General features: G+C 30.5%; 1 protein-coding gene across 2 annotated transcripts; it reads left to right on the forward strand.

Annotated features, from left to right (window-relative positions):
• The first annotated feature begins 667 nt into the window (after positions 1-667).
• LOC129984483 (protein C19orf12 homolog) lies at positions 668-23,525 on the forward strand. Of its 2 annotated transcripts, none has more exons than XM_056094374.1 (3): positions 668-805; positions 19,660-19,828; positions 22,875-23,525. In XM_056094374.1, the coding sequence occupies exons 2-3, from the start codon at positions 19,669-19,671 to the stop codon at positions 23,135-23,137; spliced, it is 423 nt and encodes a 140-aa protein (XP_055950349.1). In that variant the 5' UTR covers positions 668-805; positions 19,660-19,668; the 3' UTR covers positions 23,138-23,525. The 2 variants fall into 2 exon arrangements, with proteins under 2 accessions (XP_055950349.1, XP_055950348.1); XM_056094373.1 differs by lacking the exon at positions 668-805 and adding an exon at positions 14,473-14,567.
• The last annotated feature ends 1,207 nt before the right edge of the window (positions 23,526-24,732 follow it).

Consider the following 24,732-nt stretch of genomic DNA (forward strand, 5'->3'; position numbering starts at 1 on the left):
ATAGACGCCCCAAATAAAATTACTTTCAAAATAAACGGCTCATATTAGGAAAATAATTAATTTACATTTTATTTAATGATTTTAATAATTTAAAATGTACATTAGGGTCTTAATATTTTATAATTAAAAAAGCTGTATTTCTTCCTTTATTTAAAACTAGCCGCCTTTGGCGACCAGCCGGCTCGCTAATCTTAATGTTCGTTAAAATTTTAATAATTAAATATTTTATGCAATTCCAACTTTAATAGATTCTTCAGCAAAATATTTTAAAACTTCAAATTTTGATAGTCATATAATTCACTCATAATATTATAAAGGCCTTCAGTCATAACGTGATATGTATCTCTCATTTTCTCTCGTAGAATTTATGCTTTAAATTAAAGTGTAAATGATTAATCTGCAATTAATATTAATTTTCAGTAGTCTTAGGCAGCTGCTATATAGAAAAAAAAATCGAATTAACTTCTAAAGTTTAATGAAACCCATGCATGTAAATGACCACACATTCTCTAATAAAATTGTTGCGGTATGAAAAATTCGCTACTGTCAACAAGAATAGACTACATAAGTTGACGATTCATTAAGATTGAAGCCAAGAAACAAAAGTGAAACTAGATTGAGTAGCAACCTTTGGCTCTTTTTCACCACAAATAACCTTGGCGAAGAAATGATAACAGGCTTTCCTTTAACATCAGTAACACTTCATTGTGAAAACAAACGCTGACGGCGAATATACGTGTTATTTCTCCACTGGCTTTTCCTCTGCTAGGTAAGAGGAAATTAAAAAGAGAGAATTTTCCTTTCGGTAAGTTATCTTGCGCCGTTATTTAATGAAATATTTTGATTAAGATATGCCCTATTAGTAAACTAATTGTAGAAAATGAAATATTTGATGCTTGTTGCAACTTTTGGTAGAAAAAATATCATTTTTAAATGCCAACATTTAGTGTATTGACGTTGACCGTTGGACAGCTGCCAGCTGTGATGACAGAAGTTTAATCACTGTTGAAGGACATCCTCTGAAAGGAGCAATTAAGGGGACAGTGGACTTATAAGCAAAAATGAACGAAAACGTGCAATTTTATTTTTATCGCTTCATCACCAAAATATATGTTTATATTCAACTAAAATGAAATGTTCAGTAAAATAAATATTTGAAGGGTTAAGAGGAAAAAAAGTACATCTTAATGATTTTTCTCAAAATGATATTAGATTTAAATGTCTGAAATGCTCCAGATGTCTTAATTTTTGAAGAAATTGAATGAAATTGATAATAAAGATTTCGGTCAAACGTTAAAAGAAAATGGGGTATGCATTTTATGTTTTGAGTTTTTTTTAGTTCGTTAAAATTCAATTTTAGTACAGAAAACCAAAATTCCTGTGAAAATTCAGTAAGTGTGCATAAAAATGTTTCTAAAAAATTAGTATTTAATTGGAATTACAAAATCATGCATAAGTTTGTTCCTAATAAATTCACATTAGGTAATAAGAAAAAAATAATAGAAAAAAATTAAAAATTAAGTTTCCTGGAATATTTTGAAATTTTTAAAAATTATATATCTTTTAAATTTTTTAAAAAATAATACATTTTGTTTTAAAATGTTTTTAAAAGAATTTGATGTAATTATATTTTAATAAATATGCATAAAAAATTTCTTAATCCTGACTGAATAATTCCCCAAAGTGTCCAATAGAGTTCACTGTCCCCTTAAAATTCATTTTAGTTAGTCCGGTGGAATATTTCTTACTACTCAGATTAGGCAAATCGATTAAATAATGCTGTTAGTCAAGACGCCAAATGAATAAATTTATAGAATAATCTACGAATTATAAAATATTAGGAATGAACTTTTACATTGAATTATTGAAATCATTATTAGCTAAATTAAAGAATAATTCATTATTTTTTTAACATTATATAGGTTGAAATATTAGCCGCCTTCGCTTGCATTTATCTATTCTGTAAGAGGGTTAAAAAATAAAAACACATATAACTTTACGTCATACAAGTTTCGTATTCGATTCCTTAAGAAATTTTGATATCTTCAATCTTAATTAATTAATAATACGAAGATTTCAGATAATGGCATTTTCAACCTCAAATTTGGCGCAAACATTCTGCTTGGAAAAAATGCGCCAAATATTCTGCTTGGAGTTTATAACACATAATTGGCCATTGAGCTTATTGGTTCATATTGATTTTTTAAAAAGATTGATATCGCCAAGAGAGGGAAGAATATAGGTTCTTAGTTGATCTCAGATAATAATTTCTTGATTTGATATTGCATGTAATCGTTTTAATATTAATTTCTACAAAAAAAAAATCCAGCAATTACCAAACTTAGATAATGTTTCAAGTAATAAAGGCAAAAATGAAAATGCCTAGAGAAAGCAATTGAACTTTAATTTTGGTATAAGCGCGAGAGATACATGATATGAAATAAATTTATTATATAAAAAAAGAAATGATACAAAATTTAACTTACAAAAGCTATTAAAAATCACAAAGAAAAATTATATGGTAATGGAAGTGGCGTTGTTAAAAAGTTAATTTTATAAATTTTAAAATGGCGCAAAAATAACTTTTGATTGAGGATTTGTTTTAAAGTTACGAAGGGAAAAAAAAGTACAATTTTTTAATCCTTATTTTATTTTTTTTGGAGGGGGGGGGGGGGGTATGGGAATTTTTAATAGCGTAATCCTTCTAGATGGTAAGGAATTTTGCTCAAATCCATTAAGGAGCAGGGAATTGTATAAATTTCAAACAAACTAATGAAATTCAATTTTATATAAATATATATTAATTATTCAACTAATGGGCTTATGTTATATTCCACTTGACAGGTTTTCTGAATACTAATTTTTATTTTATATTTGTTTTAAGACTGCTTTTTTCGTTACAATGTATCATTATTATTAAATTCGTATATTTGTAAATTGAGAAAACCACTAACTAATAATTATTATTAATTTTTCAAGAATTTTTTTAATTATTCATTTTTTTCCCGTAATATAGCTATAAAAAATAAACAAATAAAAATCTTTTTGGAATCTTTGAAGTAAAAAATTAAATTAAAATATATCATCTGATTAAGTTACCTTTTAAACGTTTGATTTTTACTTTCTAGTATACGTAGTATAAAGAACGTTTTGTACTCAAAAAAAAAAAAAAAAAAAAAAAAAAAAAAACTGGAATTCAAGATTTTAACAAATCTCCGCGTTTTAGATCTGTGACAAAGATAACTCAAAAATTCTTTGAGCTAGATGGTTGAAATCTGGCATACCGTCTTTTCACCAAATTTGCAGATTTCTATGAAATTTTGTATAAAATTGGTTCAGGGGAAGTCGGTATTTTCTATTATTCGAATATAAGTTAGTTAACAAGATAACTACAAAACAAAGAGAGCTAGATGGATAAAATTCGGTTACACAGATTTAACATGTATAGTATAGACTCCTGTCAAAGTTTGAGCCAAAACCATCAACGGGTTGACCATCGATTAGTTTGTACTTTCAGAAATATTTACGCAATAATTCAAAAAAAAAAAAAAAAAAAAAAAAGCAAAGATTTAAATATATCAAATTTGGTATAGTATTTTTGTGACTACAAGTGTAGTTTTGTGTCAAATTTTCGTTTTAATTGGTTGATAAAAACGCAATCTAAAACAAAAATTTTATTTTCTGAAATTATTAACCGCATGCCAGGGATTCATCTCCAGAAACCTCGCCAAGAATAACACGATAGATTCAATAAAAATTCTAAATTCTCGCCAAATATTATTATTTTGTAACTATTGTACATCAGTGCTATGCTATGCACTCTCTGGGATAATACCTTTAGTATACAGTATGCGAAAAAGTTTTGTGAAAGCCACTCCCGCTGCTTTCTTAAAAAATTGATTTAAAAATAAATAAAATTTGTTGAAGATAAATATTAATTTAAGAAGATAAATATAAATATATTTATAAAAATAAACAATGTGAAGATCACATTAAATACAAATTAATAGTAATTTTTTTGTTAGTTGTCTATTTTGTTTACTAGCCGGTCAGTGTCTCTGTTGGTATTTTGAACTTACATATTTTTACCATACTTTGAGTAAATATATTGACTTTGACCTTACTTTGAGTAGTAGTTTGTCTCAGAAGATATTTGTCATTGCCTAATTTTTTTTTCCTTTTTGTTATCCTAATAGTTTCCTTCTGTTTTTTATTTTCTGGTACACGTATTATACAAAGGAGAAATATTGTTATTGACAACAAATTCAAACTCGAAATTTCAACGAATCTTCACGTTTTATACCTCCCTGTGTCAGGAAAACAAATTTTTCTAATGATGTTTGTTTTTGAACACAATAACTCAAAAACACTTTGATCTAGACAGATGAAATTTGTTGTTATAGCCTTTGTACCAGATTTTTAGATTACTGCAATATTTTGAACAAGATTCATTCAGAGGAAGAATGTGTTTGCCTTTTGGTCTGGTTAACATAATAACTACAAAATGAGGAGAGCTAAATGAATACAATTTTGTACACGGATTTAACATCTAAAGTGTAAATACCTGATAATTTAAATCAACGATAAGTCAGAAACACTTTCAGGTAGATGAATGAAATTTAGTATGTGATCTTTATATCAAATTTGTACATTTCAATGAAATTTTGGAAGAAATTCATGCAGAGAATGTCTGTTGGTCCGGTTGTTTGAGTAAAAATGAATCGAACAAAACGTCAAGAGCCAGATACATAAAATTTAGTATACAAATTTAGCTTCTAAAATGTAGATTTTTATCAAATTTTGAACCAAATCTGTCAAAGGATGACCGTTTTGTCGGCTTTGTATAATACTTTCTTATTCAGGTAAACGCAAGAACTTAAAAACACGCTGCCTTAAATAAATAAAATTTGATATGTAATTTATTTTACTACATTGTAATTTTATGTCATATTTTGGCTTCTGTCGGTTTTATAAAAACACACGTCCATCTACTTACTCGATTTTCGGGTACTTGTGTATTAATCGCTTGCATGTGATTAATTGCCAAATATCGCATGATAGATTCAATAATAATCCCTAGATTCCCGTCAAATATTAATATTTTGTAACTATTGTTCTCTAATGCTATGCAAGACGTTCGCGATCTTACCCAAGGTTCACAATTTTATACGGGGGGGGGGGCTTAGTACCTTTAATAAAGAGTATACAAGAAAGTTTTTGAAAGAGTATTCAATGCTAGTTTCTGTATTCAAAGTTTTTTTTTAAAGTGCGATAAGCTGGATTAAAGAATAAATGGAAGCTTCAGTTAAAATATAGAAGGTAACATTTAGTGTGAATTTCAAATGTAACTTCTTCTTATAAAAAGTTTTCTATGCAAGATAAGAACAATGTGTTCATTATTTTGTGAAATTTTAAATAATTAGTATCATAATAGTGGATGTGTTAATTATATGTATTTTTATTTTTAAGAGGTAATTTTATTTGTAGGTAGACTGAACTATTTCATTCCTTGTTTAGTTTCAGTACTAAAAGTCTTTTTCCTGTCGGTTGCAATGTTAATTAAGTCTAAAATTTGGTGGGGTAAAACTCCCTGATTTCCAAGTATAAGGCTGCAAACGATACATTTCTATCGCATTCAAAATTAATTTTCAAAATCTATCAGTCATTTTGGAATACCTAGTATACGATCTTTTTAATATGCATTATTTTGTTTTTGCTTCACAATTCAAAGAAAATTGAAAACATTAACTTAGATGCTAAACAGTTTGAGTTTTTTTTCTAGCTTGCTGAGAGGAATTTTTTGAAATAGAAGTCGCGAACTTTTTTACCATTAAGATGAAACTTTTTATCAATTTTACTTTCATTTTTAAATGATAATCCACTGCCGGCTGTCGATAGCTAAACTGCATCAGCGGTTCAAAAGGCGTTGATAAGAGCACCACGTGTGAAGTGTTGCATCAGTTGCGGAAGATTTATGAAGATGGTTATTCATAATTACATCTACATTTTATTTCTTAGTTTATTAGTTTCAAACGTTAAGTTAGGTTAAATAATTATTTAATATGCAATTGTCAAATACTTTATTTCGTTTTTTTAAAGAAAGGACGTCTTTTTAAATTACATGTGATTTAAACATAGTCATTAAATGCCTTCCCGTTTTATTGACGCAGTCTCTGTTTTCCATCCAAACTCTATTGCGCAGTATAGTAAATCTTTGGCTCTTGCGCCATTAAACTAAAATTAACAAACCATCCGATCTCTAGAGAAAATAGTAAGCAAAAACGTCGCTGATTACTTTATCGACATCGCAACTCGACGGAAGATACGGGCGCACTACCTAGTTACTTTAACCCGTCTTTCACTTCTCGATATTGAGTTGAAATGACTTTTGTACTAGGTTTAAATGAATGAGCTAATATATGGAAGGGTCTGGAATGTCCCCAATCCATTTAAATGGCGTGAAGTGAGCGTGAATGATTGATATAATCGAGATTCGACAAAACTTAATCGAGTGGCCATTGTATTGGTTAATATGGTCATAATAATATCTAGATTGTTACAAATGTCTATCCTTTCATGTTGCTGATTGCGCCATTAGCGTCTATATATTCCTAAATTCGACAACAAAAACTTTTCCCAACATGATGTCACAAAGGCATGACTAATGCAAGCTTTTCCTGTTGTCTAAAGTAACTTCATGATGTATTTTATGATGACGTCGCTTCATTTTCCCTTCTGCTATGAATACATCGGATTCCAAAATTATACTGGCTCGCTGATCGCGATGTATATTTCAGGTTTTTACACTCTTGATTGATTGCATGGGATATAAAATTAAAGATAAGCATTCCTCATCTTAGAATAGAGTGCTGAAAGTGATCAAAATTTTTGAATTTATATCAAAGATATTAAAGGAACCAAAAGCATAATCTAGGGAAGCATGTTAGAAGTGGGGGTGGACAAAATACACTCACCCACGCTAAAGGGGGGGGGGCAGACAAAACTACAAAATTTTAAGAAAATGTCGGTGAATTCCAAGATGAATAAATAAAACATTTTGTTATTACTATTGTCATCCTTTGTTGATATTTGATTTACATTGTTCATGTAGAGACATTATTTTAATAAAAGTTGGAAAAAGGAATCCTTTAGAAACTTAACTTTTTGTAAAATTCTATTTCGTTTATCTTATTTATAAACTGATCCCAGCAGGGAGCACCTCCGTTATGAGGATGAGAAGCTGATAATTTTTCATTCCCGGACTATTTTTTAATACAAAACAAAGTTCGGAAACAGAACTATATGGTTATCAGTGATGTTCCCTTTCTCTTTATTTTTATTCAAAACTAATTATTTTAACTCATCGAAAAAGTAAATTTAATTTATCTTTGATAATATGAGACTATTTTCTTTAAAAAAAACTTTTTCATTCCGATGCAAAAAAAAAAAAAAAGAGGGGAAGGAAAAATCGGAAATCTGGATTGTTTTGGTAAATTATTTTACCTAAATGTTCCCAAAATGCTGTTGTGGTCTTCAGCACAAGCACTGGAAGCGGTCGTCTGTTTTTTGGATACATGGGGCGCGGGGGGGGGGGGGCTCAAAAATCATCACAGTGCTAAGATGATGGCAAAATGGATCCTTCACGATAATATTTCTTTCTCTTTTTCTTTTTTTAAAAGAAAAATTATTGAAAAGAGCCAAATGAAAGATAGAAGGAAATAAGCATTGACGAAAACAGAGTAAAGAAAATCTGATCCGTAAATAATCTTAAAAGTAGTAATATTCAAAAAATAAAAAAAAAAAATATTTTTTTTTTAAAAAGGAAACCTGTATTATTTAATCAACAATATCTTACAAGCTAAAAGCTCTTATTTATCCAGTAGCCATCTTTGGCGACCAGCTAGTTTACATGTAGCTAGATGAATGGTCACTACAATTCCCACTTAAATATTTTATTTAACTTGGACTAAATAGTTCCTTCAGCAGAATATTTTTAAATTTCAAATTTTTATAGATATATAAACTATTTCAAAAGCATTATGGCGTCCTGTTCATTTTACTGCCCGTTCAGAATTCTTAAACATCTTCGTATTCTTGTTGGAAAATGTATTTAAAATATTTTTTTTTCAAAAATATAGATAATAATTAAATATAGAAAAAATTTACTCGGCAAAATGCTAGTATTATTAGAAAAATAATGTTTTGAATTTTAAGGTGACTCAAAAATCAGTTTGGTATTGTAATATTTTCGAATGTTATCGCAAAAGAACTCCAAAATTTTGATTAATTTTTAATTATAATTAAAATTTCAAAAAAATCTCAGTCCCATCTTTTTTTCGTTCCTGTCTTCCAAAATTTAGACATTAATTGACTAATTATTATTTTAATCTCTACGTAAGCAGATTTAAGTAGCAAAATCTGACAGGCTGAAAAAAAAAAACTTTAAATTTCGGGTTATTTTCAAAAAGTTCGTTTTCATATCCCATCTCTTAAAAATTCGAAATTAAAATTTATAAGTAAATAGTATGGTTAAACAATATAATAATAAAGAAAAATGACACATATTTTTTGTAACACAATCCATTATTACTGCAAAATTTAAATGTTACTCAATTGTATTTTAGCACATTAGAGTGCACGACTCTTGTAAATTAAATGAAAACACAAAATTCCTACTATTCTCAAAACACCATAAGAAAATCTTGAGGCTTTGGAATCCTCTCTCTAGAGTTGGGGGTCCCCTAGGTCCTATTTCTTAGTCTGGCCTTAATAGAGAGGTAAAATGTTTTCAAATTCAAATGTTTTGTTCGTTCTTTGGGTGATTTAAAATTTTGATATTCGTCTTAAAATCGAGATTCAGTTTTTAAATGACAATAATGTTTTATAAATAATTCATTTAGATAGTTGTTATTTTAATAACTGTTATTATTTTCAAGTTCATATAATTTTTACCTTCTCTTTAAAAAAAATTTGTTGCGAACATTTTGTGACAATAAGTTATTTGAATCAATTGTGAACCTTTACTATTGAAGAGGATGCCAAAAGATGGATGTCAAGCCAAATGTAGGAAACGACCGCATCTCGTTAATCTTTCCCTCTTGAAGGAAGTAACTTGGAATCAGATGTCCGGTCATAACAGACCGAAATAAAATGCAATTCTTCCGCTTGAAAAAAAAAGGAGGGGGGGGGGGATGCTGTATTTTTTAAAATTGAAGTGAAGAGATATCCAGATTTACACCGAATTTCAAGTAATTATCCCATATTATCGTCCCACGTGATATGGCCATTTTTTAATTCATTTTAATATGTTAGTACTAGTAATTTATTATTAGATCATTAGATTTATTTTAAATTAAATTAGCTTAGCTATCGAATTTGAAAGAAAGGAGAGGAATTATATATAAATATATTTCGCACTTCCCACTTCTTAAGCACTTTGTGTGTGTTGTGTGAAAGATTAAAAAAAAAAAAAAACTATTCTCGATGTGCAAAAAGGTATAGGAATAATCAATTGATCAGCTGTTGGATTTCAATTATTGATTACTTTCAAATTTTATATAATTTTTTAGGGTAATCAAATGTTTTCTGTAATTGCAGGTTATAAGGCATTTTATTTCTGCTTTCAAAACGTTCAAGGTTTGATTAAAGTGGCCCAGATTAGCTTGTTTAAGAGAACGGTGGACTCTATTAGTTGTGTTTGCGAATTATTTCCTCAGAGTTGTAAAATTTTTTATGCATATTTATTAAAATATAAATACGTCAAATTCCTTAAAAAAAACGATTTGAAACGAAATATTTTTTTTTCAAAAATTAAAAGATATATAATTTTTTAAAATTTCAGAACATTCCGGATGACTTGTTTTTTAATTTTTTTCTTTTATTTTTTCCTTATTACCCAATATAAATTTTTTTGAAACGAAACGGTGTATAATTTTATAATTCCAATTAAATGCTAATTTTTTAGAAATGTTTCTAGGCACACTTATTGAATTTTCATCAGAATTTTATGTTTATCTGAACTAAAATTGACTTTTAATTATCTAAAAAGATCAAAATATAAAATGCATACACTATTTTCGTTTAATGTTTAACCGAAATTTTTATTATCAATTCCATTTAATTTCTTCAAAAACTGAGACATCTGGAACATTTCAAAGATATTTAAATCTAATTATAATATCATTAGGATGAAAGCCGTTAAAATGTGCTTTTTTCCCTCTACGACATTCAAATATTCATTTTATTGAATAATCTTATCGATAATTGATATCTTATAACACTATTTTTGTTGAATATATACATATATTCTGAAGAGGAAACAGTAAAAATAAAATTTCATGTTTCCGCCCATTTTTGCTTATTTTAAAGTTTACTGTCCCTTAAATCGTGAATGTAATCAGTTATTAGTATTTATTGACAAAAGCAAATTTGTTTTAGTTTCAAAAAAGTGTCTTTTGAGGAATTCTTCATTTCAATTTTTTATCACTATTTTAATGTGTGATAAGCAGTTGAATTTCATTATTCCTTAGAATGTCATTAATTTCCATTTACATTTAAATTCTTTTGTCATCTATTTATATATATTAATGAATGTTTTTGAATATTAATGAATAAATTGATAATTTTCAAACAATCTTGATACAATTTGAGACTCGTGCTTTTTTAGAAAAGAGGAAAGTCACTCTCAATTTTTTAAAAGTCCAAAGTTTATTGAAATAGCAATTAATAAAAAAATCAAGCTAGTTCCTATCATTTTTCAGCTATATCATCCTAAAATGTTTTCTCAACTAATAATAAATTTACATCTTAAAACTGAAAGAATTAAAATTTTCAGTGACACTAATTTCATTTTCGTACATTTTTTTCTTTAACTTTAATAATTACTTCAAAATAAATTTCATATAAGATTTGTAATAATATTTTTAGTGTTATGATAGTTTATTAGTTTTGATATTTTAATGAATTTTTTGTTTCATTAGATCATTAAATCGCGCACTTTCGTTATTATTAAAATTATGATAAAAATAATGTTTTTGAATGATAAATCAAAGCAGGGATTTTTACTTTCATTTTTACTTCTTAGAATATGCACTTTTTATTATACAGATACGCTCGAAACCCACCGGCCGAAGAATCTCCGTGTGTGTGGTGGTTGGCGCACGTATAAATCTGTCGTGGTCACAAAGTCCTCTATGTAGAGAGTAATACCACTGGGGGTACTGGATCAGAGGTGATCGTTCTCTGATTCAGGTCTAAATTACGATCTGTGGATGAGTGAATGAAATGCATGAATGAAGTCCGTCCCGTAAAAAGGGTTGTGAGGTGTGTGTAGCTAAGTCGTACTCTTGGCCCTAGATGGCGCTACTGAAAAAATAGGAGACGCACCTTGGCTTTAAATCATTGACTGCTAAAGTCAGTGGGCTTGTCTATGACAAATGCCATTAGAAACAACAACAACATTATACAGATACACTAATTTTATACAATATTTTCTACAAATAGTCTTAAAACATATTTTTAGCATTTGATTCCAGGTAAAGAACTCCAGTCCAGGTAAAGAAATACAACCAGATCATTTTTATTCATTTTTAAAAGTATTTATTATACCATTTCTTGTTGCTTTTAAAAATAAGGGTAATAAAATTTTTCACTTTTTAAGTTTGAAATAACTAACGCTATGATTTAATTGCAGAAGTAAGATAAAATTTTATATTTTTATAGCAAGAAAAAGTTTTACGTTTTTGAACATATGCATAATAATGCTCTTGTAAGCCTCTCACCCTTTTGCACGTCTGTGTCGAGTCTAATTCGCCATTCTGAAGCAAGCATCGTTTTCACGTTCTTGATAGATAAGGAGTGTTATAAACGCTGTATAACAAAAACACTTATATTAGTTTTTAGAAATTATAGCAAATCTATTTTTGTGTATCGAAAGCATTAAAAGGAGTTCTTGCAATCGTATGTTATAATTATGTATTTTATTCAGTGGCGGATTTTCGATTAGGTAGATTTGGTAACTTACTGCCTAGAACCACTAGGTTGAGAGATGGCTGCAAGTATGTCAATTAAAAAATTTCTAGTTGCCAAATAAATAAGTTTGTAGCAAATACAAATTCTGCGAAGTATAAAAGATTAGGATAATAATAATAATATTTAATCCTATTTGGTCATGTTCCTATATGTCTCATTACCTTCGTTATTAGAATATTTATAAACTTTGAACCTTTACTTCAATTTGAACGTTGTTCACCATCACGCTCTCCGATTGTGCATTGGAGCATTCAGGACATCACCAGTAGCTAGTTTATATGCTGAAGCGTTTGAGCCTCCTTTGTCTAATAGGAGATTGAAGCTATCATTGTTTTATTTCTATCGCATTTTATCCAATAAACGCCATCCTTTTCATGAGAAAATCCAGAATGACGTTAACGACCGTTTGTTTAATTCACGCAAATCCTACATACCTCATTTGGGATTGCGTATACGAAGAATATTACCAAATGATTTTACCGATATACAAATATATGCGGATGATAGCCCAAATTCAGCTCCATGGATAGAAAATAAATTACACTATGAAGACCCATTTAAACAATTTAGAAAACCAGACACTGATAGCTCGGTTTTTATTTCACTTTTTAAATGTCATCAAGAATTTTATTGTTCTTATGAACCCATTTTTACGGATGGCTCTAAGTCACCTCATCATGTGGGTTGCGCATTTGTTCATGGTCATCGCATTATAAGTTATAAACTCCATCCTTTTACTTCTGTTTTTACCTCGGAATTAACTGCTATTTACTTAGCTTTCAAATATATTGATGAACAACAGATCCATAAGTCTGTTATTTACACGGTCTCTCTGAGTGTTCTGCAGGCTCTAAACTCTTCATCTCTCGGTCATACACTTCTACAGGAAGTGAAGAAGATATACCGTCTTCTATACTTGAAAAATATTAGAATTTTGCTTTCCTGGATCCCTTCGCACATGGGTATTTCTGGAAATGAAATCGCAGATACAGCAGCTAAGTCAGCGAGTGTAATTTTGCCCCAACGTATTTCTTATAAAGATATGCGTACAGCTATTATTCATTGGTGCTATCGCCAGTGACAAAATCAATGGGACATGGAAACTAACAACAAGCTTCACTTTATTAAACCACAATTGGCCAACTGGTCTTCAAAACTAAGCAGGCGCTATGATGTAATTTTATCCCGACTACGCACTGGTCACACTCGCTTGACACATAAGTTTTTACTTTTTGCCGAGCCACCGCCAGTATGTTTTAATTGTGGAGATATTTTAACAATCCGACACATTTTAATAGAATACGAAAGTTTTACCGATCTTCGTTGGAAGCATTTTAAGTCCAACAATTTTACCTTAGATTTTTTATTGGGTGAGTCGCATCATCCAAACGTTTTTTCGTACTTTAAAGATGTTGGTATCATCCATGAAATTTAACTTGCAGTTTTAATACCTTCTTTCCTTAACTTTTGACTAGTTTGAACACTGTCAGTTGCACTTCTCGTAACGATAAACTACTTTTTATCTTGCTGTAAAAATTTTAAGTTGCTTCGGCGCAGCATATTCTGCAACAGGATCTTGCGCCAGAAATCTAAATATAAACCTAAACCTTTACTTCAATAATATTGTTTAACAACACAGATGCCGGGTAGTGATGATAGTCTGAATGATAATAAATAAATAAAGTAATGCGTTTCACAAAATTTATAAAATAAAAATGATTAATGTAAAATAAAGCTTTAGTATGTTAGAAATGTGAAATTAAATGGACCACTTCGTTCAAAGAGTGTTATTTTAGTATAAATTGCCTCGGGTTCAAAATTGATTCTCCACTGATCTTATTATTTTTCGAACCTCTGTAAACTGAATGCATTGAGAAAATGTATGTTTAAATGCTTCATAGAAATTTTGATAGAATGAATAGAATGCGATGATTCGAAAAATAATACTCTGGTTTGCTTATATTAACGTCCTATTTGAAGCAACACTAGGGCTATTTTGGGAAGGACCTCGTAATTTTGAAGATGACGAGGACGACACCTGAGCTGGCACCCCCCTCTCCACACTACACCACACCAGCGGGAGGACGTTTGGTCATGATGGATTTAACGTGCAACAGACCCCCTTACACGACGGTTCTTCGGTCACGAATCTGAAACCCTTCGGTTCCGAAGCCGAGACCTTACCACCAGGCCACCGCGGCCCTAATAATATTCTGGATTTTCAATGCTTGAACTATCAATTTCTTTTCCATGCTTTGCTATTGGAAATAATAATTTGAATCAATAAAGTTGATAGTAGAATCTCATTTTGAAATTTTTTCCGAAGAATAAGAATGTTTGAATATTGAATTACAAAAAATCTTCTACTTTCAGTAAAAAAAAAAAAAAAAAAAATTACATTTTGTAATTATTTCATTAGTAACTTTTAAATTACGAAATGTTCTACCTTTAGATTTCAAAGATTTTCGAATTTTGGGGAAGATAATTAAGTGTATTGAAGTTGATTTTTCAACTTCATTCAAGTGCACTTAAGTGAGGTAAGATTTAAATACTCTATGTTGTTTTTCATTTAAAACACTTAGTGGCAGACTTGAGATTTGCGTTGTTGCAAACGAATGATCTGTATTAAATTCCGTAAAGGGAAACTATGGATCAAAATTCATTATTAAAAAACTATGTTTTATTATCTATTATTTTTCATAAAAATAAGATGTGTCTTGAACGAATTTTAGTATTTAATATCATTTATGGATTTTTTTACATCATTGACTTTTCTGAATGCTTTTCAAACTTTTTGTTCCTGTTCTTTGTGATTACTTTTTGAATTCCTTGACGGTACAGCAATGGATCTTGACTGCAATATAATTTTCCAATTTTCAATTAAAAATAGAAAAATTATATTTCATAGCATATTTGTAAATTAGAAACTATATAGTAACTCAAAAATATTGGGACACTTATCGTGAATAATTGTAAAGCTATTTAAAAACTATTTATCACATTAAAATAAAAAGAAAGTGAATCAAGAAATATTTTAACATTTGGTGTACAGTTTGTAAGGAAAATTTAATTGGTATTTTAGAATTTTTATTTGAAAGTCTTTCAAATATAAATGAAAAGCAAATAGGAGTCAAAAAAGTATTGGGACACTTTTGAAATCAGTAACTCTTCAAATATATAGCACTACAATAAAATTGAATTTATTATCACTTTTTTTAAACTATAATTTTAAACTTAAAAGTTTCAACGAATAAGATAACTTATAAAAAAAAAATGGAGAAACAAATATACAGGGTGTTTATAAAGTCCCGGACCCATTTTGATGTTTAATAACTCATAAAATAATAAAGATATAAACACACTTATGACATTTATTGATGGAATAACTCATATATTTTCCTTTTCAGGTTTGAATATTTTTACTTTTGTAAATATCGTCTGCGCGTGTGGTTAATTTCAGATAACTTCATTTTCCAGTCTAAATATCTGTACTTTTCTAAATATTGTCTGCTTATTAATTGCATTTTTCTCTCTTTTGTTTTTGTCAACTATTGCAATGTTATGTTTACTTTTGATGTGTTTGTTCTATGTAGTACTTTTGTATGTGATGTTTTATTCGAGCGGATATTAAGGAGAATGCATACACCACAAGAGAAAGCACAGATTTTATGGTGGTTCATAGAAATGAAATCGATAGTGCAAGCACAGAGAAATTTCAGAAGAATTTACCAAAAAGATCCTCCATCCAAAAACAGCACCTTGCGGTGGAAAAAGAATTTTCTAGAAATTGGAAGTATCGAAGATAAAAAAACGTTCCAGACGTCCTTGCACAAGTGATTTTGATGTTGAGCATGTCAGAGAGACATTTTTACACAATCCTAGAATATCTGTGAGATCAGCGGCAACAGAATTGGATAGGCCAATTTCGACGGTGTACAAGGTTATTAAGAAAAAATTAAGACTGCATGCATACAAAGTTCAAATTGTTCAAGTTTTGGAACCGAACGATAGACCTAGGAGGATGGCCTTTGCAACAGATATGCTAAGGAGGATAGAAGATGCTGCTGATTTTCTGAAGAGCATAATGTTCTCCGATGAAGCATCCTTTCATGTTTCTGGCATTGTTAATCGCCATAAAGTGCGCAAATGGCTCTGTGGATGCCGACATGCTTGTCGCTACCTGGCGTGAAATTGACTATCGACTTGATATTCTCCGTGCGACGAAGGGGGCACACGTGGAAGTTCATTGACAAGGGTCATGAAACTTTTTGAGTCTATTTAACCATTTATGTTATTAATTTAAATCTATCTTTATTATTTTATGAGTTATTAAACATCAAAATGGGTCCGGGACTTTATAAACACCCTGTATATCGGTTGATGTGCGAAATCTTGTAATAAGTCATCGGGAAAAAAAGAAAGTCAGTTCGTAGTTTAGGGCATCCCTTGAAATTGAGTAAGTTTACTGCTTTTAACATTATTCAAGGTTCAAGAAAACAAATAGTGTTGAAAATAGCAAAGATCAGGACGTCCAAGAACATTTAATGAACGTGCAGAGAGGTGTATTGTGAAACAAGTTCATTTTAATTTAAAAACTAGTGCAGTAAAATTGACTCTGCAATGTAAAAGTAAGTTCGGAAAATCTGTAAATCCTGAAACTGTCAGATTTTTTTAAGAAAACATAAATATCATAGCAGAGTACCTCCAAGAAAGCCCTACATCAGCAAAGCTAATAAACAAGCTAGGTTGGCATTTGCTAAAAGTATATAAAGCAGCCAAAATAATTTTGAGAAAATGTAATTTTTGTTGATGAAAGCAAAATTAACACCTTCGGATCGGGCGGAAAGCAAAATGTTTGGCGGAAATCAAGTACAACAATGCATGTCAAAAATTTACGGCTTACTCTCAAATATGGAGGTAGCAATCAAGTAGTCTGGGATTATATGGCAAGCACTGTAGCCAGGTGCTTGCATTTTATTGATGGAACAATGAATAAATATGCCTATCTTGACATTCTGAAGCGAAATTTAAAGCAGAGTGCAAGCAAGCTGAGAATCTCAAGACATTTTAAGATTGACCAAGATAATTACCGGAAACATAGTTACAAGTTATGGGACCTCTACCACTGTCCTAGTGTTATTAAGACTCCTGCGCAAAGTTCAGACTTTAATCCCATTGAGCATGTGTGGGATTATTTGCAGCAAAAACTGTATGAACATCAAATTTCTAAGAAGCAGAATTTGAGAAAACATTTGGTCGAAAAATGGGCGAAAATCGATGGATCACTTTGCAAAGAATTGGTCCAATCCATGCCAAATAGACTACGAGAGGTCATAAAAAGCAAGGGTGGACCCAACAAGATATTAACTTCTAAGTTTGCATTTTTTAAAAATTTATTGGTAAGTGTCCCAACACTTTTTTGAGTACGTGTTTTAACTTGATTTCTTTTATTTTAATTATAGCAATAATTCTATTAATATTAGAGTTTTATTTGAATTAGTATGATATTATGATATTGAATTATTATGATATTGAAAATAATATTTACTTCCTTGTTTTGGTTTCAATTTTTATCTGTGGTGATTTTAATTTAACATTATTTGATTATTTAAATGACGAGAACTGTTTGAACCTAAGTGTGAGAGAATTATTTAATTTTAGGTTTTTATACGTTGAATCGATTTAATATTTTTAATTTTAGTAATAAAGATTTGGATTTAATTTATTTAATATTTGCAATAATAGTATTTCTGTCAATCACTTTTACAGACCTTTCATGCACCTTTGGTCTCTGAGGACAATCAGCACTCTGTATGGTCGATCTATATTTATTCATGGAAATCCATGTTAATAAGCGTGATGTCAACATTTGCAAATACGATTTAAAATGATTTTAAAGAGATTTTCAAAAATGCGATATTTGATCCGAGATATTAAAGGATTTTTTTTATACTTTGTGACATAAATATTGCTGTTTTATTTAATTTTTTGATATTTTAAATCATATTTTTAACCAAAGTATACCTGCAAACACTTTTAATAATAAATCTCCTTTTAGTACTTGTACGAAACAAAAAGGCTGTTAAAAGTTTTAGCTCGGAAGTTAGCATTAAAGAGGGGAAGATCCAAATGTTGTAAAGAATTTAATGTTCAACTAAGTACGATTCATTTTTTGTAAAATAACTGAAATGCCTAACAATAGTTAAAATATAACTTTTACTGGATTTTAATCTTAAATTCAAAATGAAAAAAAAAAAATGCAATAACCTTATCCTCATATTTATGAGAATGAGCTTATGAGCAAATATTTATTAACTGTTCCAACTATTAAGTACAGTGTCATTGTGTGTGTAGTATTTAAAGCATTTTTAACAACTCTATTCTCCTAAAGGATGACTGCTACATACGAAATTGGAATCTTACGGTAAAAGGCATTGAGATATGTGCCTATTTAAATCTATTTCTCTTAAAATAACTGGCTACATTGCAAGACTACTTTTTTCATGGGTACAGTTTTATACAGAAATTATGACATTATAATCTCAAACACAAATATATGGGATTTGAAGTCATCTAAGAAATATTACGATCCTTTTTTTTTTTTTTTTTTTTTTTTTTACTTTCTCGTATGCATAACATAGAGAAAATAGTAATCGTCAAAAAATTCGAAATCGAGATTTTGATGAATCTCCACGTTTTAGACCACCCTGAGTTCGAAAAACACATTTTTGGAAAATATCCTCACAGAGTCCAAGAAAAGATACTCAAAAACGCTTTGATCTAGAGGAATGAAATTTGGTATACGTTCTTTACAACAAATTTGCAGATTTCTAAACAAAATCCGTTCAAAGGGAGTCTGTCTGCCCTGCTGTTTGAATGTAAAGTAACCCGATAACTACAAAAAGAAGAACTAGATGGATAAAATTCGATACACAAATTTGAAATCTAGTGTCTAGACACCTACCAAATTTGGAGCCAAATACAACAATGGATTGACCATCTGTTGGTCTATTCCTTTGTAGGGATTGATATGAGAGAGGATAGAATCTGGGACCTTGTGTTCGCAGCCCAGTAACATAACCACGATACAAAAGCAATTGCTCGTGTAGCGTAGCTGTTAACTGACTTATTAGCTTTCACTACACTTTTAAAAATATGTAAACCGATAACTCAAAGGCGCAATGAATTAAATATATTAAATTTGGAATGGGATTTTGCAAATAGAAGGGTAATTCGGTATCACATTTTTTTTTTCAATCGGTTGGGAAAAACGCATTTAAAACACAAACTCGATATTTTGAAATTATTAACTGCATGCCATGGATTAATCGCCAAATAATTCGCCAAGGATCACCCGATGGATGCAGCAAAAGTGCTAAATTTACGCCTAAGCCTAGTATTTCATAGCTATTATATGCCAATGCTGCGCAAGGCTTGCCCTGGAATAACATCTTTATTAGAGTGTATGCGAGAAAGTTTTGGAGGGAGACTAATCATGTTAGTGTTTGAAGTGAACAACATTTTTTACTTTTCGTGTCTAAAGAAAACTCCTGTATCAAATCAGGCATTTTGTGAAGAATATTGACTGTCACCGTTTTAACGTTTTTTTAATATTATTGTAAATTTTAGGTGTGAAACATGGCAGACAGGATCACGGAAATCGTGCATTTGGTTCGCAACGTGTGTGAGGAAGAAAACTTGCGTGTGACCCTCAAGAATTCCTTGAAAAATGGCCTTGCGGCTGGTATTGGTGGAACTATCGGCTGCATTTTGGGTGGACCATGGGGAGGAGTACCAGGTATGTTATTCAGAATACTTTTTTCACATCCCGTGTTTTTTCAGTACACACAGTTGAGTTAGTATAAACACATGACAGTATTTTGACATTTGTCTGCATTATTAAGAATGTGATTCAAAATTTAATGTACGACTTGTTAGGAAAAATAAGGAACAAAATAAATAAATAAAGCATAATCATAGATATTGTTCTTTCTCGGATTCGAAAATCCTTTGCACTTTTACTTTTATGTGTCAGGATGCATTAATTTAGTCAAAATAGAAGAGAGAGGAGAGATGAAAAAAGGATATGCTTGCATTTAACAATAAGGTGAATTCGGATTATTCGTGGGCTTGGGAGGTGTAAAAACAACGGATAATGCGTAACATTGTCGGAAAAAAGATACTAATTCACAATAAAATTTAGAGAAATTTTTATTTGCTAAAGATGTCATATTAAATTATGATGAATAAATAGACGATTCCTGTTCTTAAAATTTGACAGTTCACTTTTTCAAAAAATAATGATGTTTTATGTTAAACACTTTGTTTTTATTTGTTATTGGATTTTTTTATAACATTTTGAGATTAAGAACGATATATAATTTCGATCGAATTTAATATTATATAAAATATTCTTCGTGCCACTTCAAGTAATCATATAAGCAGTCGATATGCAATTTTAAGTTAAAATAAAACAATGCGACATACACACTAATATATGACACGGCACGCATATATATAGGGCGGGGGTGGGGGAAACCTAAACGAAAAAGTATTTATTGGGGCAGAAATCAAGGTCAAAGAACGACGAAGAATTCTGAAAATTCTCCCATCCTTTCGCTTTTCATTCTTTAATGAGGTAGAATCGTTGAAAAGTGGTAGTCTTGGAATACTGAAACGAACAGATTATTTCAAAAATACCGGATCTGACCAGTCAGATGAGGTAAGCAGGGCTTTTTGTTACTGCTGTAATTGGATTTCAGCGCTAATGATAGAGAATTCCGATTACACATAGACAGTAAACAACAATTTATAAATTCAGAGGCGACGAATTCACTGTCCTCGTTGCAAAAATCTTTTGTGCTGCTGCAATTTCCACAAAATTCCAGGTATTTTTGAAATAATTCGCCACCTTTGCGCCATCATAAACCTGCATAGCAGTGAATAGTAAGAATTGTGGGCAGTTGGAAATTCATTGTGTTTAAGCTTTGCTTAAAAATATGTCATCGCCAAAAAAAGTTTACATCCATTACTAACTTGTCATCTATGCATCTTCAAGTATCCTCAACATCATTCATGTAGCCTTCTCAGTCATAAATCGTTCTGGATTATTTTTGTAATTTTTTCGCCCCATCTGTCAAATTTTAAGTTCAAACTAAGAAAAAGTCCAGCAAGTATTATGAAATCCTTAGAGAAATTCCAGACATAAAAAAATATTGCCAAATGGACAAGAAATAGAAGAGAAGACATCATTTGCGCTAGAATTTCTACCAAAACACTCATTACACCTGGCCTTCTACATCGTTTTAACCTGTTGAATCAACCAAATTGCGAAACACGCCAATCTTTAAATAATTTGGATCATATCTTACTGCACTGCCGAAAATACTCAAGCATCAGAAGTTGCCTCTGGTCGAAGTTGGGCCTCAACTCTCTTTCAACCTGTAATTTCAAACAACTCACGAGCAAAGCGTTTGCAGATAAACCATCTCTCCATATTTTCCTTCAACACTTGAAATTTTTTGACATTTATTATTTGGAAATATTGTTGAACGCTGGGATGACAGCCTTTGTAGCTAAAAATCTCTAAATCCCCCTCATTCAAACAAACAAACAAACAAACAAATTTGGACTTTGGAGACGACTTTGCATTTCGGAATTTTGATGTGGATGTAGGGGTTAGCTCGAGAAAGAATATTCCTCGAGATAGCAAAAGAGAATGTTTTTATGTTATGGCCTTGAATTTGAGAGATGGAGAAATGTTACAAACTGACAATCCGAAAATAGAAAGTTCACTATTACAATTTTAATTGTATTTTATATAATCGCTCATTGCCTTTTTTTTTTTTGGCGTATTTTCAAGATCACAATATCCTCCATTGGTCATGACCTCGAAACTTTAGATAGCAATGGACTTATATCCACTACATAGGATAAATTTTATTCCTCCATATCTAGTTCTTACAATTCATCAATAAACGGAAGCGCTATATGATGATAGAGAAATATATCCCATAACTTTTGGCATGTCGGTGCGTTTACTTAATCAGCGGGAGTGGTCTCCAGTGAAGTTTCTCATAATAAAGATGTATTTCAAGAACGCTTTGCATAGCATTGGCTTACAATAGCTGTGAAATATTAATCTTAGTCGTGAATTTAACATTTTTACTGGATTTATATATCTTTCGTGTCTTCCTTGGCGTATTATTTGGCGATTAATCCCTGGCATGCGTTAATAGTACCCAAATGTCTAATTTGTGGTTTAGATGCCTTTCTCCCAACCGACTAAAACAAAACTTGACACATAGCTTTACTTATAGTTACAAAATCACATTCGAATTTGACATATTTATTTAAATCAGAGCGCTTTTGAATAATCTCGTTTGCATATTTCTGAAAGAACAGACCGACAGACGGTCAACCCCTTGTTGGATTTGGCTCAAAAGTAGATAGATATCTGCACAATAGATGTTATATCTGTTTAGTGAATTTTATCCATCTAGCTCTCCTCATTTTGTAATTATCGTGTTAACTTATATTTGAACAGCTGGACAGACGGGTTTCCACTGATCAAATTTTACTCAAAATTCGACAGAAATCTGCAAATTTTGTTTAAAGACAGTATACCAAAGTATATCCATCTATCTCAATGCATTTTTGAGTTATCTTTGTCACAGACAGACAAATGGACTTCCACTTTCCAAAAATGTGTTTTTCGAACTTAAAAAAGTCTAAAACGTAAATATTCATCAAAATCTCGAGTTCGAAAATTTTGACGATTACTGTACTTTCTCTATACTACGTATACGTGTTGCGTGTTATAATTTTTGTATGTATTGTTGCAGGTGCTGCCATAGGAGCTGCTGTAGCTGCAACAATTGGGGAAGAGTTCAAACCTTTGGCACAAGTGATCGCCGAGTGGCCTGATGAAGCCAAGCAACATCTGGCAGATAATATTGAAAGCATCATGCGGCGGGTAGACGCAAGGGACGTCGCAACCCTTGCCGCGATGATAGCTGGGGCAACCCCGGCTCTGAGAGCAGAAATTATTGCAGCTGTTGTTGACTTTTGCCAAAATGAGATGAGCCTACAGATTACCGGAAGATAGCTGACAGAAAGTTGAATAGATTTTTAACAGATTTTTATAAACTTTTTTGATTTTATACATAGACCTTTTGAATTTATAGTATGCAAAAGAAATTGCAAAATTGATCCATACATTTGATTGTGAGATGTGCTTAATCAAACAACAAACAAACAACTTAAAACAAATATCGGAGATCTCAACTTTCTTATTAACTCTGCTTTTGAAAAAGACGTGTCTCGGAAATAAAAAAGCAGAAGTGATTTCGGAAGAGCTTGTTATACAAAGTGTAATAACTAATGTTTGGTATGGCAGAGCCTCAACCCAGGGATTGGAGGTTCCGAGACTCCCTTTTGAGCAAGCATCCACCAAGTTTGGTGACCTGATGTTAATAAAACCTGTGATTAATCAATTTTTTTATTTCTAGTTAAATGGAAAATTGGAGTGAGAAATATTGACTCTTACATCCATCTGTGGTAATAAGTTCTAAATGATGGATTCCGCATTTCGATAATTTTTCATTATCTTCAAAACAGGGCATAAACATGACAAATATATCAGTTTTAATGAAATTATTACTAAAAAAATAATTTGAAAATTTCCATCACAAGCATCTCTTGATCGATCTTCCTAAAATATTTCTTCGATTTATTATTTGCTTGTAATGGTTCTGTCTCTTGTAAGGCTATCTAAAACTTTAATTTTATCACATTTTAAGGAATGGAATAGATTGATTTCTTCAATCCAAATTTTTTTGTTGTAAATTTATTGTTAGTAACTAAGAATACTTAAACAAGAACTTGCCAGTTATTTTATCTTGTCTAGGATTACAGTAAAAAGTCCAACTGCTGTATGTAAGATTTCTTAACCCTTTGGTTACATTTGACGTATGCATTTGTTTGGGCAAAGATGCACTTGACATTTTGATACGTCATTGAAACTGAGACGAATGTATATAATATAGGAATATATATAATGAAAAATACGAAATAAATTAATTCTTGCATAAAATCTACTGCTCTTACTTGCCCACAAAATTAAATATGCTCCAAGTGCAAAACATTTTTCAAATAAATGTGTACCCAAAGGGTTAAGTACAATTTAACATTCCATTTTCAGCAGAATGCATTTTTGAGCAGTGGTGTACAATTAAATTATTGAAGATTGTTATTATAATTCAAATCAATTATTATGCCTCGAATTTCTATGCTTTAAATGTAAACAAAACAAATATTCACACATGTGAGTGAAGGTTTTTAACATACAGCACATTAGAGATAATAATAATCAGTTTAAATTTTTGTTTGGAGAAAACTTAATTTGAAGAGTTTTCTGGAATTATAATTCGAATATATCTATGTACAGCTATATATTTGTTGCCATGAACAATTTTTCTGAAACAAGTTCCTTTTTTCCTCCATGTTATTCTTTCTTACACTTGGACTTCCTGCAGTTTACCTGTGAGCTTATTTTTCATTAGGTAAAAATATTTGAATTCAATAAAGAGTTGAGACAAAAAAAAAGTGTATTTATTTTAAATTCATTTTTTTAAAAAGTAAGATTTCTTAATAATTTATATAAATAAAGTTAATGCTCATTAAAAGTGTGAAGGCTATACT

This window comes from Argiope bruennichi, chromosome 9 (assembly GCF_947563725.1).
Source record: "Argiope bruennichi chromosome 9, qqArgBrue1.1, whole genome shotgun sequence".
NCBI lineage: Eukaryota > Metazoa > Arthropoda > Arachnida > Araneae > Araneidae > Argiope > Argiope bruennichi.